Source organism: Hippoglossus hippoglossus, chromosome 19 (genome assembly GCF_009819705.1).
Source record: "Hippoglossus hippoglossus isolate fHipHip1 chromosome 19, fHipHip1.pri, whole genome shotgun sequence".
NCBI classification, from domain to species: domain Eukaryota; kingdom Metazoa; phylum Chordata; class Actinopteri; order Pleuronectiformes; family Pleuronectidae; genus Hippoglossus; species Hippoglossus hippoglossus.
The window spans coordinates 72,501-92,500 of NC_047169.1; the positions used below are offsets into that span (position 1 = coordinate 72,501).

General features: G+C 43.8%; 1 protein-coding gene across 5 annotated transcripts in view; it reads left to right on the forward strand.

The window, feature by feature from the left end:
* The window catches only part of ebf3a (EBF transcription factor 3a), a 34,438-nt gene that overhangs the window by 5,601 nt on the left and 8,837 nt on the right, over positions 1–20,000 (forward strand). For 3 of the 5 annotated variants that reach the window (XM_034571105.1, XM_034571107.1, XM_034571108.1), the window contains exons 5-11: positions 3,492–3,565; positions 4,402–4,470; positions 10,208–10,289; positions 10,899–11,016; positions 13,651–13,784; positions 13,862–13,988; positions 16,486–16,574. In XM_034571105.1, coding sequence (XP_034426996.1) covers positions 3,492–3,565; positions 4,402–4,470; positions 10,208–10,289; positions 10,899–11,016; positions 13,651–13,784; positions 13,862–13,988; positions 16,486–16,574 — 693 coding nt within the window. The remainder of the gene's footprint in view (positions 1–3,491; positions 3,566–4,401; positions 4,471–10,207; positions 10,290–10,898; positions 11,017–13,650; positions 13,785–13,861; positions 13,989–16,485; positions 16,575–20,000) is intronic. The other 2 variants (XM_034571106.1, XM_034571109.1) reach the window with 1 other exon arrangement.

The window sequence follows — 20,000 nt, forward strand, 5'->3', positions numbered from 1 at the left end:
AACTTATTGCAGACATTGAAGGAGCTGAGCCTCCTCAGGAAGTAGAGCCGGCTCATACCCTTCTTTTAAGCAGCCTCGGTGTTAGTGGACAACTCCTGCTTATTATCCAGTTTCACGCCCAGGTACTTGTAGGATGGGACAATCTCCACATCAGTCCCACTGATGCAGACTGAGTTGGAGCTTAATCCTCCTGAAATCCACCACAATCTCTTTTGGCTTCTCCACGTTCACATGCAAGTGATTCAGGTCCCTGTACTCATCCTCCTGGGGGGCTCAGACACACAAACTGTGGTCTGCCCATCAGGTAGTCATTTATCCATGTGACCAGGGGAGCATCCACCTGCATGTCCTTGTGTTTAGCCTTCAGCAGTTTGGGCCGGATGGTATTGAAGGCGCTGGAGAAGTCGAAGAACACGATCCGGACTGTTGTGTTGGGTCTGTCGAGGCAGGAGTATGCCTTCTGCAGCAGATACATTATTGCTTGGTCCACACCAACATGGGGCTGACATTAGAATTAGCAGGTCCACCACTGGAGCCTCGTTCTCCTCACAGATGAGAGCAGGTTCACACTGAGCACATGTGACAGGTGTGAACGAGTCTGGAGACGTCTCGGTGAACGTGAAGCTGCTGTAACATCATCTATGACCAGTTTGCTGGATCAGTGAAGGTCTGAGGAGGCAGATCCTGGGAGGGTCACACAGACCTTCATGTCACAGCCAACAGTTCCCTGACTGCTGTTAGGTACCAGGATGAAATCCTCAGAGCAACTGTCAGACGCTGGTGCAGTGGACCCTGGGTTCCTCCTGGTGCAGGGGCCCTGGGTTCCTCCTGGTGCAGTGGACCCTGGGTTCCTCCTGGTGCAGGGGCCCTGGGTTCCTCCTGGTGCAGTGGACCCTGGGTTCCTCCTGGCGCAGTGGCCCCTGGGTTCCTCCTGGTGCAGGGGCCCTGGGTTCCTCCTGGTGCAGTGGACCCTGGGTTCCTCCTGGTGCAGTAGACCCTGGGTTCCTCCTGGTGCAGTAACCCTGGGTTCCTCTTGGCGCAGTGGCCCCTGGGTTCCTCCTGGTGCAGTGGACCCTGGGTTCCTCCTGGTGCAGGGGTCCTGGGTTCCTCCTGGTGCAGTGGACCCTGGGTTCCTCCTGGTGCAGTAGACCCTGGGTTCCTCTTGGCGCAGTGGCCCCTGGGTTCCTCCTGGTGCACTGATGTCATTGACTGACCCTCATGTTCCTCTGACCTAAATCCAGTTGAGCACCTATTGGACATCATGTGTCGGTGCATCCGAAGCCACCAAGTCCGTCCACAGTCCAGGAGGTGATGATGCAGGTCTGGGAGGAGATCCCCCAGGACTCCATCCTGCGACTCCTCAGGAGCATCATGTCCAGACGTTGTCAGGAGAACATGCAGGCAGGAGGAGGCCACACCCACTGAGTCACATGATGACTTGATGAAATTCCCACCAGTTGGATCAGCCTGTGGTTTCAGTTTGTTACTGGGATGGTCAGTGTGGTTTTGAATCCAGTCCTCAGTGGGTTGATGGTTTTAGTTTCCATTGGTCGTTGTTACGTCATTTTGTTCTCAACTAATTATACAATGTTCATCAGTAAAGATTTTCAACTTGAATCATTCATCAAGATCTGATGTGTGATTTAAGTTTTCCCTTCATTTTTATGAGCAGTATATATATTGAAGAGAGTCACACCTCCACCGAACCCAGTATCCCTCCATCCCTGAAGAGCAATATCTTTATGACCTTCTTTAATGATAAAATTCTAACTATTAGAAATAAAATCAACCATCTCCTGCCCTCATCTGGCACTAATACACCATCAAGAACAGAAATCTCAGAAACTGCTCGTTACTGAACACAATCAATCTGTCATTATCATCAGGATGTACCACGGTCCTTTAAAACAGCTGTAATCAAACCCAACCTCCAACCTCCCCTTCCTGTCTAAACTCCTGAGAAGGTTGTAGCCAATCAGCTGTGAGAGTTTCTCCAGGAAAGTAACGTGAAGACTTTCAGTCGAGGTTTAGAGCCAATCACAGCACAGAGACAGCCTTGGTTAAAGTCACTAATGAGCTTCTAGTAGCTTCAGATGTTTGTGTCTGTCCTCGTCCTGTTAGATCTCAGTGCAGCATTTGACACAATTGACCATCACATTTTATTACAGAGACTAGAACAGTTCATTAGCATTAAAGGAACCGCCCTCAACTGGTTTAAATCATATTTTTCAGATTGATTCCAATTCGTGCAAATTAATGATGAGTCATCTGTGCACACCAGAGTTAATCACGGTGTTCCACAGGGCTCTGTGCTCGGCCCAATTTTATTCTCATTATATATGCTTCCACTCGGAAACATTATCAGGACACACTCGGTAAATTTCCACTGCTCTGCGGATGACACCCAGTTATACTTGTCAATAAAACCTGAACAATGTCATCAATTAACTAAACTTCATGTCTCAAGGACATAAAAACCTAGATGAGCTGCAAGTTTCTCTTATTAAACTCAGATAAAACAGAGGTTCTAATACTTAAACACCTTAGAGACACATTATCTAATGATGAAGCTGCGCTAGACGACATCGTCTTTGCTTCCAGTGAAACAGTCAGGAACTTGGGAGTGATCTTCGATCCCGATTTATCCTTTAATACTCACAAAACAAATTTCTAGGACCGCCTTCTTCCACTTGCGTAACATCTCAAACATCAGACATGTCCTTTCTCAAAAAGATGCAGAAAAACTAGTCCACGCCTTTGTTCCATCCAGATGTGATTATTGTAATTCCTTAAAGCCCTATGAGACAAATTGTGATTTGTGAATATGGGTTATACAAATAAATTTGATTGATTGATTGATTGATTGATTGAATATATATGTATATATATACACTGTATGTAAATATATAAATATAGATATAATTATCTGAACTAAATACAATTATAGAAGTAATTTGAATCCCCTAATTGTAGAATGGACACATAAAACTCTCCACTTATATAAAGTTTTCTCCTCGTATATTCCTCACATTATTATATTATTTCAACATTTTACATCTGGTAATTTTATTTTTATTTTCAATTAAATCTATTTAGTTGTTATTGCTTGTTTAAAGTGATGATTAAAGTTTGCTCTTTAAAATAAAAGTCATTCTGTTTAATATAGGAAACTTTATTGTAACAGTCAGAACACAGAACTGTACAGTCTTTAACTTCTGTTATAAATAAAGTGGGTTTAAAAAACACACAGAGTGTAAGTGGAGTCTGATTGTCTTTGCAACGGACTCTCCTTTCCTAACTCCTTTCCTAATTCCTTTCCTAACTCCTTTCAGCTTTTCCTTCCCATCTTTCCTTGACCCTTGTGACGTTTTTCCATTGTGTTCAAGGAAAGGAGATTAGTTGGACTTTTCGAACTCACCCCTGCTTCCTGTTTGACATCTTCTTCCTGTTTCACACCTGCTTCTTTGGCATCTACTCCCTGTGTGTTTCAGGCGATCATCTATGAAGGTCAGGACAAGAACCCAGAGATGTGCAGAGTTCTGCTCACACATGAGATCATGTGCAGGTGAGACACACCTGAACACAACACCTGTCTGACTGTCAGGAGGTGAAATCCATCCCATCGTCTTTGGAGAGAAACACAGAACTTTTTCCTTCTGTATTAATCACCACACGAGAAACACTAAATAATACACACATGAAATAACAGAACAGAAACCAACAAATACACTGTCAGTGCTTATCTATATTGTTTTTAGTTTTATATATATATTTCTTCAGTCGATAATAACAATAACAATAATCATTTAAATGTCTCAATCTCTGAACTCACACTTCCCCTGTGACACTAATTTGATTGATTGAAAAGTCATTGCACAAAAGAATTTAGTCTACAAGGGCTTTTATCGGGGTCAAGGAAAGATGTGAAGGAGAAACTTAGTGTTAGGAAAGGAGTTAGGAAAGGAGAACCGGTAGGACTCTACTTACACTCTAGGTTTTTTCAACAAAAACAACTTTATTTATAACAGAGGTTAAGCACAGACAGAACAGTTCTCTGTGCTCTGACAGTTTTAATAAAGTTTCCTGTTTTAAATGACTCGTCCTGAGAAAAGATATTTTCAGTTCATACAGAGGAAATATTTAATATCAGTTACTCACAGAAATAACAATAAAACAGATTTAATTCAAAAGAAAACAATACAAACAACTGAAATGTTTGAATAATATAATAATGGGAGGAATATACGAGTGTTAGGATTAGAGACCTGAACAGGAAACATGTGGGACGCCTGTGACCTTTGACCTGGACATGACACATCTATGGTTAAACACTGTAAAACTGAAGCTGTTTAATTTAAAACAATAATAATACCTTTGATGTATATAATATGTTTGTTTCAGTCGCTGCTGTGATAAGAAGAGCTGTGGAAACAGAAATGAGACACCGTCAGACCCTGTCATCATCGACAGGTAACACACACACACACACACACACACACACACACACACACACACACACACACACACACACACACACACACACACACACACACACAGTATTATCCTGCGATGCATGTTGATCGCCTCTGACTGTACTTCATGCCCTCTCTCACACATTACTTTTATAGTAGCATATTTCTTCTGCCTGGACTGTGTGTGTGTGTGTGTGTTATCACAGTTCAAAGCTATATAAATCTGTCTGTTTATAATTCAGTGTTGTGATCACTGTCCACATACAAAGTGTCACACACATGTGATGATCAATCATCATTTGTGATCGTTCAGTCAGACGTTGTGCAGCAGCATCTTGTGTGTGTGTGTGTGTGTGTGTGTGTGTGTGTGTGTGTGTGTGTGTGTGTGTGTGTGTGTGTGTGAGTCGTTCTTCAGTTCAGGTGTACATTGGTCCACATCCCATCCTCTAACATGGAGGAGGTGGGTTATTGACTATACTGCACACAGCCACCAGGGGGTGATCCAGATGATTTGGTTTCACTTTAGAGGAGCTGTCATGTCGTCCATCTTTATTTACACTTTATTATGGTATGTAGTTATTTAGTGAGTTGGTTAGTTAGTAGATGATTTGGTCTGAGTGAGACGGAATCCCCCCTCTCCTCCCCCCTCTCCTCCCCCCTCTCCTCCCCCTCTCCTCCTCCCTCTACTCCTACCTCCCCGCCCCCCTCTTCTCTCCCATGAGGAATCATACTCTTTCCTCTTTTCACCTCCCCCTCCTCCTTTCTTCACCCCTCCTCCTCCTCTACTTTCGTCCTCCCCCTGAGTATTAATCTCATTCTTCCCCCCCTTGTTTCTCTCTCTCTCTCTCTCTCTCTCTCTCTCTCTCTCTCTCTGTCTCTCTCTCTCTCTCTCTCTCCCTCTCTCTCTGTCTCTCTCTCTGTGTCTGTCTCTGTGTCTGTCTCTCTCTCTCTTCTCTGAGGTAGTGGGGGTGGATGGATGGAGTGATGGAGGTGTGGAGGTATAAGTGGATGGATGTGACTGCGGCAGCTCTTTGAAAAGAGAAGTGGTCATATTACCACTGCTCTTTTTTCTTCCCCTGCCTGCTGAAATGCATGATGGGAAGGTCTCCTGTGTTTTTGGCGGCGTCCACTGAACAGGAAACGTGTCAGGGTCAGACGAGCACAAACACCAGCCCTCGCTTCGCCGCTGCAGCCTCACGTCTCCATAGAAATGTCAACATAAAGCTTGAGTTCTCTGTGACGCCACATTCATCTGTGAATTACGTTTTAATTTTTATTAGTTATACAAGGAGACGAGTATGTTCACGGTCACAGCTCGAGGTTGATCATTGGACCAAACACTTCCTGTCTTCAAACACTCGACCACCATCTTTTTATGACGCTTTAACATTGTCAAGTTCCTTCACTGACGTCCGGAACTTCCTGTTCTTTACACCAGTTTTAAAGGAGAGATTCAGTTTGTTGTGTGTTTTTTTATCTCTATTTTACCCACATTAAAATCAAACACGTTGTTTCAGCTGATCAGTGACCTGAGTCTTTGAAAAGTCAGTGAAACTGTGACGTCCCTCGAGGCGCCTCGTTCCGCAGGTTGAACCTCGGTCAGTTTAACGTCTTTAACCAGACATCAGAGAAGATTTTTTTGTGAAGATGAAGATGAGGAAGATGAAGATGAGAAAATAAAGCTCTCATCTTTTCCCGCTGTCGTGCTGAATACAGATGTGAGAATCTTTTTTTGTGGGGGGGTCTGGTGTCTGCAGCGTCTCTGGTGTCTGCAGCGTTGGATTATGGGTAGACGACGTGCTGTCAGTCAGGTGGCGGGTGGAGGTGTGATTTGACTCTCATGCTGAAGGTGGGTTTTGGAGAGAATCTCATTACTGGCCGTGTTTCAGGGTGACTGACAGCAGAATAATGTTTGGGGCCCCCAGGGGCCCCCGGCCGGCTAAATGTTAAATGTATGAATCTATGAGAAGGTGATGAAGCTGAATATTTTTTTCTTCCTGGAAAATGAAGTCAGAGTTTGACCCTTAACACGTCATCTGATACACAACGCAACATTTAAATAAGATGCTGAAGATTTTTAACAAAACCATCGTCCACAGAAACAATAAGTTTCCACTTCTACACACGGAGAAGAAAACAGAAAAGGAGAGATGCAGTGAATCTCTCGTCCTCTAACTGGTATTTAGCAGGTGTGTATGTGTGTGTGTGTGTTTCAGTATTGATGGGGCGTCAGTAAGCGTTGCCGGTAGCGACTCATCTCTATTGATTAACAATTTAAATCAGCACAGTGTTGTTATCTCTGTTGGTGTTTTAGCTTCACATTACATCAGATACACAACCAATATATGTGTATAGATACACTGTATGAATGGGTGTGTGAATGGGTGAACAGCAATAAACTGTGAAGTACTTTGAGTCATCAACGCTAGAAAAGATCTTTATAAATACAGTACTATTGTATTATACTGCAATATATACTGTAATACAAAAAAATTTACACACACACACACACACACACACACACACACACACACACATACACACACACCTTCAGCTTCTCCTCGTTGTCTCTCAATCAACTTTGATATCGACACGTGTCTCTTGTTGATGTTGTAGTCGTCGTTAAAGTTATTATTGTCTTTGTAGTTGTTGTTTTTGTTACAGTAATGTTCGGGGTCAGAAGGTTGTTGGTTTGAGTCCTGGTTTGTGCTCCTCTTGTCCAGCCTGAGCTGTGATTTGTGGAGCAGTTGCTGGAGCTCATTGTATCCACTGGGGACTATGTTCAGCAGCGGAGGAACTCACGTTTAGAGCTAAAGTTAGTCACTGTTATTCCCCCTCTACACCTCCTCTTCCTCCTCTTCATCCTCCCCTTCACTCTCATGAATTGTCTCTTTTCATTTTCTGTGAACAGAGAGATGATGGACTCTTCATTATCTCATTTAATTATCTCCCCTGATCACCTCCTTCTCCCCTCTACACCAGGAGCAGGCCTGTGTGTGTGTTACAGTGAATGTGATATTCTGTGTGTCTGTGTGTATGTGTTACAGTGTGTGTGTGTGTGTGTGTGTGTGTGTGTGTGTGTGTGTGTGTAACAATGTGTGTGTGTGTGTGTTTATGTGTTACAGTGTGTGTGTGTGTGTTACGGTGTGTGTGTGTGTGTGTGTGTGTGTGTGTGTGTGTAACAATGTGTGTGTGTGTGTGTTTATGTGTTACAGTGTGTGTGTATGTGTTACGGTGTGTGTGTGTGTGTGTGTGTGTGTACGTGTTACGGTGTATGTGTGAGTTTGTGTGTTTAGATAAGATTAAAAGTATTTATTTTTGATAAAGTGACAGATCCATCAGCTAGTTAATCAATTAACTTCCTGCTGTTAATTGACAGTCAATGATCATTACTGATGGACTCAGACTCGTTGATTCAGACAGAAACAATCGTTTTCCTTTTTCAATGTATCGAAGTCTTAAGACATAAAAAAAACATTATTAATATAAATAATTTCATTGACACGAAACATGACACACAAGACAGACTCAGGAGAACCAATCAGAATGAAGATAAAGAGCAGCTGCTGTAAAGTAAAGATGAACCTGAACAGTGGAAATGACTCGAATCAGATTAACAGACTGAGCTGCTACCAGCACGTAAATCTCTCACACACACACACACACACACACACACACACACACACACACACACACACACACACTCACTGTGACATTACATTACCGTCAGTATAATTCCTCCTCACACTATGACTACATTTTCTACCTCATAGAGCAGATTAACTCCAACACGGTGTGTTTCAGCGTGTGTGTCTGTGTGTGTGTGAGAGAGAGTGTGTGTCTGTGTCTGTGTGTGTGTGACCTTTTTTTCCCGAGGAGATAAATTTGCAGTGCGTCCTAATTTCCTGCTCATAAATATAAGGGAGTAATAGTGTGTGTGTGTGTGTGTGTGTGTGTGTGTGTGTGTGTGTGTGTGTGTGTGTGTGTGTGTGTGTGTGTGTGTGTGTGTGTGTGTGTGTGTGTGTGTGTTCTTCCCTACTTATCACATAACAAATTGAAAGCTTAATCTGTCCTGCGTGTAGATTTACAACCTCGATCACTGGCTCTCTTTCACTGAGAAGAGGGGGAGAAAAAAAATGTAGAGATGAGGGAGGAGTGAAGGAGACAAGGAGCGAGGAGTAAAGGTGGAGTGAAGGAGAGATGAAGAAGCAGTGAAGGGAAGATGAAAGAGGTGTGAATAGTTTGTGTCTGAAGTTAAAGTGTACTACGAAGCTTGTTCACCTGTTATCGGAGTAAATCACCATGCTAACTTATGCTGAACAACTTACCTGCCTGGTAACACAACCCATTCCCTGAATGTAAGCCCATGCAGAAATGTAAAAAGCCATTTCATTGTACATGTGTGTACTGATATCGAAATTCAGTAGAAATAGAAGTTTTGTACCTGTTGTATTGTAAAGATATGAAAATCAGTCTACTTCATTCTTTACAGGAAATAGTCACATTTATGGCCATATTCAAGTCAAAGGCCATGTAAAAAATTGTGCTGCAGTGTTGAACTGAAGCTAAATATTGTGCACTGAACAGATGCTGTAAATATGAATTGATATTAATGTGAATATTGTTCATTGAATAGATAAAGTAGCATAACTGCCTTTCTCTGTGTATATTTATGCTCGTACATTCAGCCTTTAACAGAAAATGCAAAAAAAATAAAATATGACCCTCCTAAGTGGGTTTCTTGGAAGATAACAGGGTGGTAGATCTCAGTTTACGTTTGGATTTAAAAAGTGATCTTGGGCTTGAAAAGGTTGGAGACCACTGCTTTAAAGGAATAGTTCACTGAAAAAGGAAAATTCACCCATTATCTACTAGCCTGACATTCATATTCAACTCGAAACGGTTTCATTTAATAGCATCTAAATATCTCTGATATCCTCCTCGGATGTTCGCGCACACACACATTGTTTTGTGGACTCAAAGACTTCACTTTACTTCAGTGGTCGTCCTCCAACCAGAAGGTCGGCAGTTCGATTCCAGTCTACCCCATCTGCATGCCGAAGTGTCCTTGGGCAAGATACTGAACCCCTAAAATGGCTCATCATAGATGTTAAATGCACAAATTTTAAGTCTCTGGATATGTAATATAATAATGAGGGAATTTTCATTTTTGGGTGAACTATCCCTTTAACCAAGATGTGTTACATTCTGCTGCTGAAAGAGAGAAAAATAATAAAGACAACAAACCTAAAAACAACAGTAAACATTTGATCAAACACAGAACATCTGTTCAGAGTATGTGTGTGTGTGTGTGTGTGTGTGTGTGTGTCTGTGTCTGTGTGTGTCTGTGTGTGTGTGTGTGTGTTTGTGTGTGTGTGTGTGTCTGTGTGTGTGTGTTTGTGTGTGTGTGTGTGTGTGTGTTGGAATGCTGAGTAATCAATACCCTCAGAGAGTGAAACCATTGTCTCAGAGGAACATCTGTCCTGCGTTTGTGTTTACGTCCTGTTACCATAGAAACCTATAGAAACATTCCCTCATCACAGGAGAACAAACTATAATCTGATGAAAACCTTCTGATTGTGTGTGTGTGTGTGTGTGTGTGTGTGTGTGTGTGTGTGTGTGTGTGTGTGTGTGTGTCTGTGTGTGTGTGTGTGTCTGTGTGTGTCTGTGTGTGTGTGTGTGTGTGTGTGTCTGTGTGTGTGTGTTTGTGTGTGTGTGTGTGTGTTCTGATGCAGGTTCTTCTTGAAGTTCTTCCTCAAGTGTAACCAGAACTGTCTGAAGAACGCTGGAAACCCACGAGACATGAGGAGGTTTCAGGTACCACACACACACACACACACACACACACACACACACACACACACACACACACACACACACACACACACACCCTTCCTCTCCCCCTGCGCAGGGCAAGCTGACAGGATGTTCAGTCCAGTTAGTGGGAGGAGGGAGACGGGGCGAGCGAGCCTCACCACGCATGTGGAGAGCGAGAGAGAGAGGGATGAGATAAATGAGACAGGTGAAGTCAGGTGAAGCCTCCGGACTCGTCGCCAGTTGACATGGCGACAGCAGGGTGAAGGATGTTCTGGTTAGTCACCGTGGCGACAGAAAGGACACCTCCACCCGCTCTCTGTGTGACCTTCTGCTCCATCGCCATGGATCAACGACAACAACCTCGCCATGGCAACCAGCCGGGAATGATGAATGACCACAGCTGAGTGGATGTCAGAGTCTGAGAGAGACTGTGACATCACAGACAGGGAGGGGCCTGAGTAAACACAAAAGTGGAAGTTCTTGACACGAGTTGGCAGCAGCACTTTATAATTTTCAAATGAAAAGTAAATAATTAGTTGTGTTTATAAAATAAACATAGAGATGCGAGGCACATTTTGAAGCTTATAAAAAAGTTTTCTCTGTACACAGGTGGTGGTGTCTACGACGGTGAATGTTGACGGCCACGTTCTCGCCGTCTCTGACAACATGTTCGTACACAACAACTCCAAACATGGTCGCCGAGCCCGGAGACTTGATCCGTCTGAAGGTGAGTGAGTTTTCACTCGAATGACTATATCACTGTCACAAAAATGTAACACCAGAGGACCCAGTACAGAGGCCTGAGGGGCTCCACAGTTCAACTTCCACAATAAAAGCCTTTCAGTGATTCATGTAAACAATAAACCCCCTGAAAGACTTTTATTGGGAAAACTGTTATTAATCTTCTTTTCATGGTGGAGTAAATTAAGACCATGTCACTTTTATACATGATCTGGTTAATCTCAACGTGGTGACGTCATCTGAGTCAGAAAGGAAGTTCTTCATCTGTTTTCTTTTAAAGTCGTTCAATCGATGACTCTGATTGGACGACACATGTCACACCTCTGTTTCATGAATTGGTGTCCAACATCATATTACAGGAAGCTGTGTGTGTCTTCCTGTATTCATATCTTTGTGAGGACCATTTTAAGCATAGATGAGTAAAGACTTTTAGGTTTTAGGGTTCGAATCAGGTTTAGGGTTAGAATTAGGATTTAGTTGTGATGGTTAAGGTTAAGGTAAGGAGCTAGGGAATATATTATGTCAATGAGAGAGAGAGAGACAGAGAAAGACAGAGAGAGAGAGAGAGTATAATTTGGTCTTTGAAGAGAGATCACCCCAGTGGCTTATGGGTAAAAAGACCAGACGCCTCAGCGTCCCCAGAGAGGATGGTGTGTGTGCGTGTGTGTGTTTCTTTTTGCGGCTGTTCAACCTCTTTAATTGCCCTCCTAATTAAAGATGGTAACCATGGAAACCACCTCTCCCAATCAGAGCTCAGGGGAGTCCCGTGGGTTTGAACCCTTTTCTCCGTCCTGTTGTTTCCTGTGCAAACAGCAGAGTCAGAGTCACTGTGAACTTTACAATCTAAAAACAGTCAAATGAGAAGTTTCATGACTTTATTTCAGAACGACACCATGTTCAGGAAAATGTTTCCACAAATCTTTGTTTCTCTGAGAATAGAAACTGGTCTGATCAGACGTTCAGATATTAAGTCTCATCACGATGGTCCCGATCGGTTTGATTTTCAATCTGATAACATTCATGTGGTCATAATAAACACTAAAATAAATATTCCTTACTGCTTTGAATGAGACAAATTAATGTTACTGTTCTCAAATATGTTCATTTGTTGAAGGACAAAAACACAAAGATCAGGACTTGGTCTCCACTTGGGACTTTGATCTGGATTTGTCTGTTTGCACTTCTGTTTTGTTGGAACTTGATCTGAGACTTCTTTGGACCTGGTACATACTTGATTTGTTTTGGAACTGGACTGAACTCTTGACCTTGTAGAACAATGACTCTAATGAAGTCTAGCTGGGAGCTGGTTGAGTCAAAATATCATCTATCATCTATCTATCATCAACACGGCGACTGTTTAATAGAAAAGAATAGAATAGAATCAAAAAGAAAAGAATAGAATAGGTCAGGTGCTGTAATGTCATCTTAAATAGTCAGGGAAGAGATAAGCCTCACACACACACACACGCACGCACACACACACACACACACACACACACACACACACACACACACACACACACACACACACACACACACACTCAGTGTTCTTTCATTTCACTTTATAATTAATCTGCAGTTGCACTTGAAAGAAGAGAGAGAGTAGTCATTACCAGTCAAGTGTGTGTGTGTGTGTGTGTGTGTGTGTGTGTGTGTGTGTGTGTGTGTGTGTGTGTGTGTGTGTGTGAATGTACTAAGCTAAAGTGGATAAAATCCACGACCCAATTAAATCATGTTGTGTGTGTGTGTGTGTGTGTGTGTGTGTGTGTGTGTGTGTGTGTGTGACCTTCATCGCTTCTGTGGAATAAATCAGTGGTTCTCAACCTGTGGCCCCGGACCCTAACAGAGGTCTGTGGATTATTCAGAAACAAATGATCTGAGCAAATATGGACAAATGGACGAGGACTTAATGACAGTTCAAAAACTTGACAACAGGACGAGGACTTGACAACAGGACCAAGACTTGACAAGAGGACAAGGACTTGACAACAGGACGGGGACTTTATGACAGGACGAAAACTGGACAACAGGACCAAGACTTGACAAGAGGACAAGGACTTGACAACAGGACGGGGACTTGACAACAGGATGAGGACTTGACAACAGGACCAAGACTTGACAAGAGGACAAGGACTTGACAACAGGACGGGGACTTGACAACAGGACGAGGACTTTATGACAGGATGAAGACTTGACAACAGGATGAAGACTTGACAACAGGACAAGGACTTGACAAGAGGACAAGGACTTGACAACAGGACGGGGACTTGACAACAGGACGAGGACTTGACAACAGGACCAAGACTTGACAAGAGGGTGAGGACTTTATGAGTGTTTGAGGACATGATGAGAGTTGAGTTACATCTGGCGTAAGACCAAGTGGTCGCATGTCAGGACAGTTTATCAGGATGTGGTGTGAGGTCAAAGGTCACTTCCTGTACGTTTACACAGTGAACATGTCAGTGCTGATCCTCTGATTGACAGTCCATTGTCAATCGTCCTCTAAGAACGTTTCCATTGCAGCTGATGTTTTAGTGATGAACACTTCCCTCTGTGTGTCTCTCTCTCTATCTCTCTCTCTCTTTCTCTATGTCTCTGTGTCTCTGTGTCTCTCGTCCAGCAGCCACTCCCTGTATTAAAGCCATCAGTCCCAGCGAGGGCTGGACCACAGGCGGAGCCACCGTCATTCTGATCGGTGACAACTTCTTTGACGGCCTGCAGGTCGTCTTTGGCACCATGCTGGTGTGGAGCGAGGTACCGCTCACCTGATCAGTACATCCAACAATCAATGACAATGATTACATGATGTCACTGATTATCTCTCTCTCTAGTTGATCACCCCTCATGCCATCCGGGTCCAGACCCCCCCTCGCCACATCCCTGGTGTCGTCGAGGTCACGCTGTCCTACAAATCCAAACAGTTCTGTAAAGGAGCGCCGGGACGATTCGTCTACACAGGTAACAAACTCCAAACCTGTGTTTTAATAAGGCAGGAGATCAAATCACAGATCGATCACTTCAGCCTGATGTTCCTGTGACGTCAGACCGCCACAGCTTTACATACATCAGATTTTCATGTGTCGTCATTTTTCTTTGATCAATGTAAGTTCCTCACATCACAGCATTGACTGCATCTGTCCAATCGTTTCCTGAGTAAAGATTAATTTCATCTAAAACAATGTAAATCACAGCACGTCCATCCTGATCAATCAATACAGGAAATAAATCTCAAGCAAGTAAAAAACAAAGCAACATTTCACAATAAAAGCCTCAGCTGTGGATCTGGTCACAACCATTGATTTGCTGTGTGATGAAGTTCACATCTGACAGGAAGCTGACGACTCAACAAACAGTTTCTTCAGAGGGAAGAATACCTGGTGTCATGTTGGATCAATACAGATCAATCAAATCGTTAGGAACATGCTATTTTCTGAATGTGATGGGAGCTTTTACTGCAGGGATGTTATTGATTGACTGTTACACAGTCTGGTGACTTTCATCACAAACAATTAACCATAAAGGAAATGACTGTGACAGACAGACTCACAACAATGAAGACCAGGAACCAAAACGTACAGCAACTTCATTTCAAAATAAAAAAGGAAATTCTAACACAGTCAAGAGAGGAAGTCTGAAGGAGAAGAGTCGTCATACAAACAATGATGTCAAGTTTTTACACAGACATTGAAGTGTTTTACAAACAGAGACTTAAAGGGGACATAGCATGCAAATTCCACTTTGTTAGTGCTTCTCCAGGTTAATGTGGGTATCTGGCTCATGTCTACCAACCCAAACACTCTGGAAAAAAAACACTCGCGCGTTTTGTTATAGTTCCTCTAAGTCAGAAATGTCATGCTTGAGTGACTCGAATGAGCTTCCTGGGTTTTGTGTCGTAACAAGGCACTGGAAGTCTCCCTACATGGTCTTGGCCCACCCCCCACCTCATCCCCCCCCGTCCCCCCACACTCGTTACTTCCGGGTTTACACCGGAGGCAGCGAGGCTGCGAGGCAGCGCAGCGCCGTTCCCAAGCACGCAGCCGGGCTGTTCACCCGGGACGAGCATTTCTCCGCTGGTCAGCCCCATAGACTGTATATATAAGGTCAGCCCGCGATTCTGCTTTCTCCGCTTGTTGTTGTACCCGTTGAATGTCGGGGTTCAGGGGTAAATGATGGTCTTCATAGCCCCCCCCCCCCCCCTCTCTTTCTCTCTCTGTCTGTCTGCTTGTGTGCTTGTAGTGGGGGGGCAGAGGGGGACATTTAATTATGTGATTGGGAAAATTAAAACTCCAGGACAACAAGGGGAATACAAAGTATGGGATGCATATTTGATAATTTATATCATATAAAATATGTAATTTATATCGTTTAAAATCATGGGGGGAGAGGGGGGAGGGGGGAGCTGGCTCATTAGCATTTAAAGGAACAGGCACTCAAAACAGGTCACTCTGTGGAGGGCTGTTTTATACAGGGTAAAAAGCTGTTTGAAATGATCCTTGTGGTATTTTGACCAAAGTATGTTACAGACATACACACACACACACACACACACACACACACACACACACACACGCACGCACACACACACACACACACACACACACACACACACACACACACACGCACACACACACAAATACTGACAATGAACAATAAGATGAAGAGTCTGAAAAACAGATCAGTCGTGATGATGTTAGAGCAAGGCCATGATGATGAAGGTGAAGATGATGACGATGACGATGATGAGGATGAGGATGAGGATGAGGATGATGATGATGATGATGATGATGATGATGATGATGATGATGATGATGATGATGGTGAAGATGATGTGATGAGGATGAGGATGAGGATGATGATGATGATGAGGATGAGGATGAGGATGAGGATGAGGATGAGGATGAGGATGATGACGATGACGATGACGATGACGATGACGATGATGAAGATGAGGATGAGGATGAGGATGAGGATGATGACGATGAGGATGATGATGATGATGATGATGAAGATGATGAGGATGAGGATGAGGATGAGGATGAGGATGAGGATGATGATGATGATGATGATGATGATGGTGAGGATGATGATGATGATGATGATGATGATGATGGTGAAGATGGTGATGATGATGATGATGATGATGATGATGATGATGATGATGATGATGATGGTGAGGATGATGATGATGATGATGATGATGATGATGATGATGATGGTGAAGATGGTGAGGATGATGATGATGATGATGATGATGATGATGATGATGATGATGGTGAAGATGGTGAGGATGATGATGACGATGATGACGATGATGATGATGATGATGATGATGATGATGACGATGATGATGATGGTGAAGATGGTGAGGATGATGAGGATGATGATGATGATGATGATGATGATGATGATGATGTGTCCCTTAATGCCTGATCATCTTCCTCCTCTACCTGCTCAGCGCTAAACGAGCCAACTATAGATTACGGTTTCCAGAGGTTACAGAAGGTCATCCCTCGTCACCCCGGAGACCCAGAGAGACTTCCCAAGGTACCACACACACACAGACACACACACAGACACACAATGGTTTTATATAAACACAGTAAGTAATAACTGTCAGGGTTTATTCCATCAGTCTGTTTTCTGGTCGACTGCTCAGAGTCCTGATAATCATCAGCAATGGGTGTGAGCGTGTGAGCATGCGTGTGTGTTGGGGTGTGTGTGTGTGGGAACACAAATTGACACACACACTGCTCTCTCTTTAATACACACTGTGTCATTACCAAACACACACCAGAACAGAGTCCGGTGGAGGCTCCTGGTCTTGATCCAGTTTCAGTCCATCTCCGAAACCAGAGGAAAACCCTGTCAAAGGCTTTTCCTGATGAGATCAGTCCAGTGTCAATATATACAGTTTATAAATGCCCCATAGGTCTCTGATGAGAAAGAGGCTACATCCACTGCACTTGTCTGAGAGATCACCAGCATAACAGCTGACTGTTCTGCCCCCCCCCCCATCACTGCACTGGCTCTGATCACACTGTTGTATGGAGTCTTTGTGGAAGAGATCTGAACCCTGATTAGAGACGTTATAGAGACAGAAGTGATGTATCTCTGCTCTGACACAGCTTCTGTATATATGTATATATATACATCTTCATCATCTTCATCATCTTCATCACTATCATCATCATCATTATCATCATCATCCTCCTCACCACCATCACTATCATCTTCATCAGCATCATCTTCATCACTATCATCTACATCATCGTCATCATCTTCCTCACCACCATCACTATCATCTTCATCAGCATCATCTTCATCACTATCATCTACATCATCGTCATCATCTTCATCACCATCATCACTATCATCACTATCATCTTCATCATCATCTTCATCACTATCATCTACATCATCGTCATCATCTTCATCACCATCATCACCATCATCACTATCATCTTCATCATCATCTTCATCACTATCATCTACATCATCGTCATCATCACCATCATCACCATCATCACCATCATCACTATCATCTTCATCATCATCTTCATCACTATCATCTACATCATCGTCATCATCTTCATCATCTTCATCACCATCATCACTATCATCACTATCATCTTCATCACTATGACCATCATCATCATCATCATCATCATCATCATCATCATCATCTTCATCTTCATCTTCATCACATCACATCACCATCATCACTATCATCTTCATCATCATCATCCTCACTATCATCACCATCTTCATCTTCATCACTATCATCTTCATCTTCATCTTCATCTTCATCTTCATCAGCATCATCTTCATCACTATCATCTTCATCATCATCATCCTCACTATCATCACCATCTTCATCTTCATCTTCATCTTCATCAGCATCATCTTCATCACTATCATCTACATCATCGTCATCATCTTCCTCACCACCATCACTATCATCTTCATCATCATCATCTTCATCACTATCATCTACATGATCATCATCATCTTCATCACCATCATCACTATCATCACTATCATCTTCATCACTATGACTATCATCATCATCATCATCATCGTCATCATCATCTTCATCTTCATCACCATCACATCATCACTATCATCTTCATCATCATCATCCTCACTATCATCACCATCTTCATCTTCATCCTCTTCATCCTCTTCATCCTCTTCATCATCTTCATCACTATGACTATCATCATCTTCATCACTATCATCACTATCATCACCATCATCTTCATTTGTCTGTCTGCTGTGTCCCTCACCTGTGTCACGCTGATCGGTGGGGGGGTGTCCTCTGAGGCGGCCGCAGCGCCCTCGGGCCGCCCGTCAGCCGCCCAGTGAGGACATGATGCTTCCTGTGCTGGTGTAGTCCATCATGAGTCTGACCCAAGGCCTGACCAGTGTGACATCACAACCACGTCCCTCAGGGATTGGTCAGCTTTGTGCAGGTGAAGAAGTCACCTGTGTCCAGATACTTCTGGCCGTGTCATGGAGTCCAAGCCTTGATCCTGTTCCTGGTCCTGGTCGTCGCTGCAGAGGGAACATGTGGAATACATGTTCCTGTCTTTTCTCACGTGTGGATCTGGTGTTCCTGTGTTTCCTGTGTTCTTCAAAGTGAACCACATCCCACTACATTGTTAATAATTCATTGGAATGGCTTCATTACCCACGCTGCCTTGTGCTTAGCGAACAGCAGAGAGATGGTCGACCACAGAAACTCTGACTCGTGGAAATAATCCTAATGGACCCAGATCCACTCAACCAGACCAAATGTACCTACAGGCGTGTCCACCTGCTGTGCATTTCTGCTTGATGCACCTCCACCAGTGCCATTGAGCCAACTGCAGAGTCAATAACAGCCAGCAGCCATCATTTACTGATCTTCTGTTTGTTTAATCCTGGAACATCTCAGGGTGGTGGACCCCAACGCCCCCTGCAGCCGGACCTCAAACCTTCGTTTTCCCCACACGCCTTTTCGAGCCAGAGTAAGAAGCTTCCTTGCTCTGTCTCTGCCAGGTCTTTGAGAGGCTTCTCTAGCTTGGAGCCTGTGATCCCAATCATCTTCAGGAGGTGCAGGGCAGATGTTCTGGTGAGGCCTATGCAGCCAGTTTCCACAGTGAAGGTACAGTAAATGCCCTCCATCCTGCTGGGGATCACTCAGCTGCTAGCTCAGAATACCTTTACCTCTCAAAGGCCACATCCATTACCTCTTCCCAAACGGACAGTCTACTCAATCTTGAGGATCTTCCTGTTGGTGGTGGACTCATTAGGAAACCTCAGCTGTTGGTTGAGGTCTGTCCTCATGCTCCATCCACCTCTGGGTTAAAGAAGGGACCTCACATTTAGGCCGTTGCTCTGAGAGTTGCCCCCTTGCCTGGCAAATTGGATTGGCGGCTGCGATGTTGTTGGGCTGGCCCTGTTTGCCTCCTGCCTGCATGTCTCCACAATATCGACCACCTTGTCATGGCGCCACCCGTACCGACCCTGTGTCAATGCTGCCTTGCAGCCAGCGAGGATGCAAACTGGGGTTCATGGGCTCATAGAGGTGGCGGTCCTCGTCTGAGCCATACCACAGGTGCAGGTTTGGGGGCTGGCCATGCACAGGACGCTTAGCCTTGCTTGGGATACCCCCCACATATCCACCCATGTGATGGCCCTGTTGACCACAGCCTCCCAGGCAGCCCTCTGAGGAAAATTGTGATTTGTGAATATGGCCTATAAAAATAATATTTCATTGATTGACTGTGGTGAGTCTGGAGATCAGCAGGTCTTACTTTTCTTTCTGAATGTTTGTTTGTGGAGCACATGTTGGGTCATGTTTCCAATCCAGAGTGGGCTCTGCCCGACTGCAGTGAGCCAACAATCTCCTGCTGTTTTAGGCAACTGATGGTTTGGTCTACTGCCTATTTGGCTTTCCACTTAAGTCCTGTTTAAAGATGAGCTTAA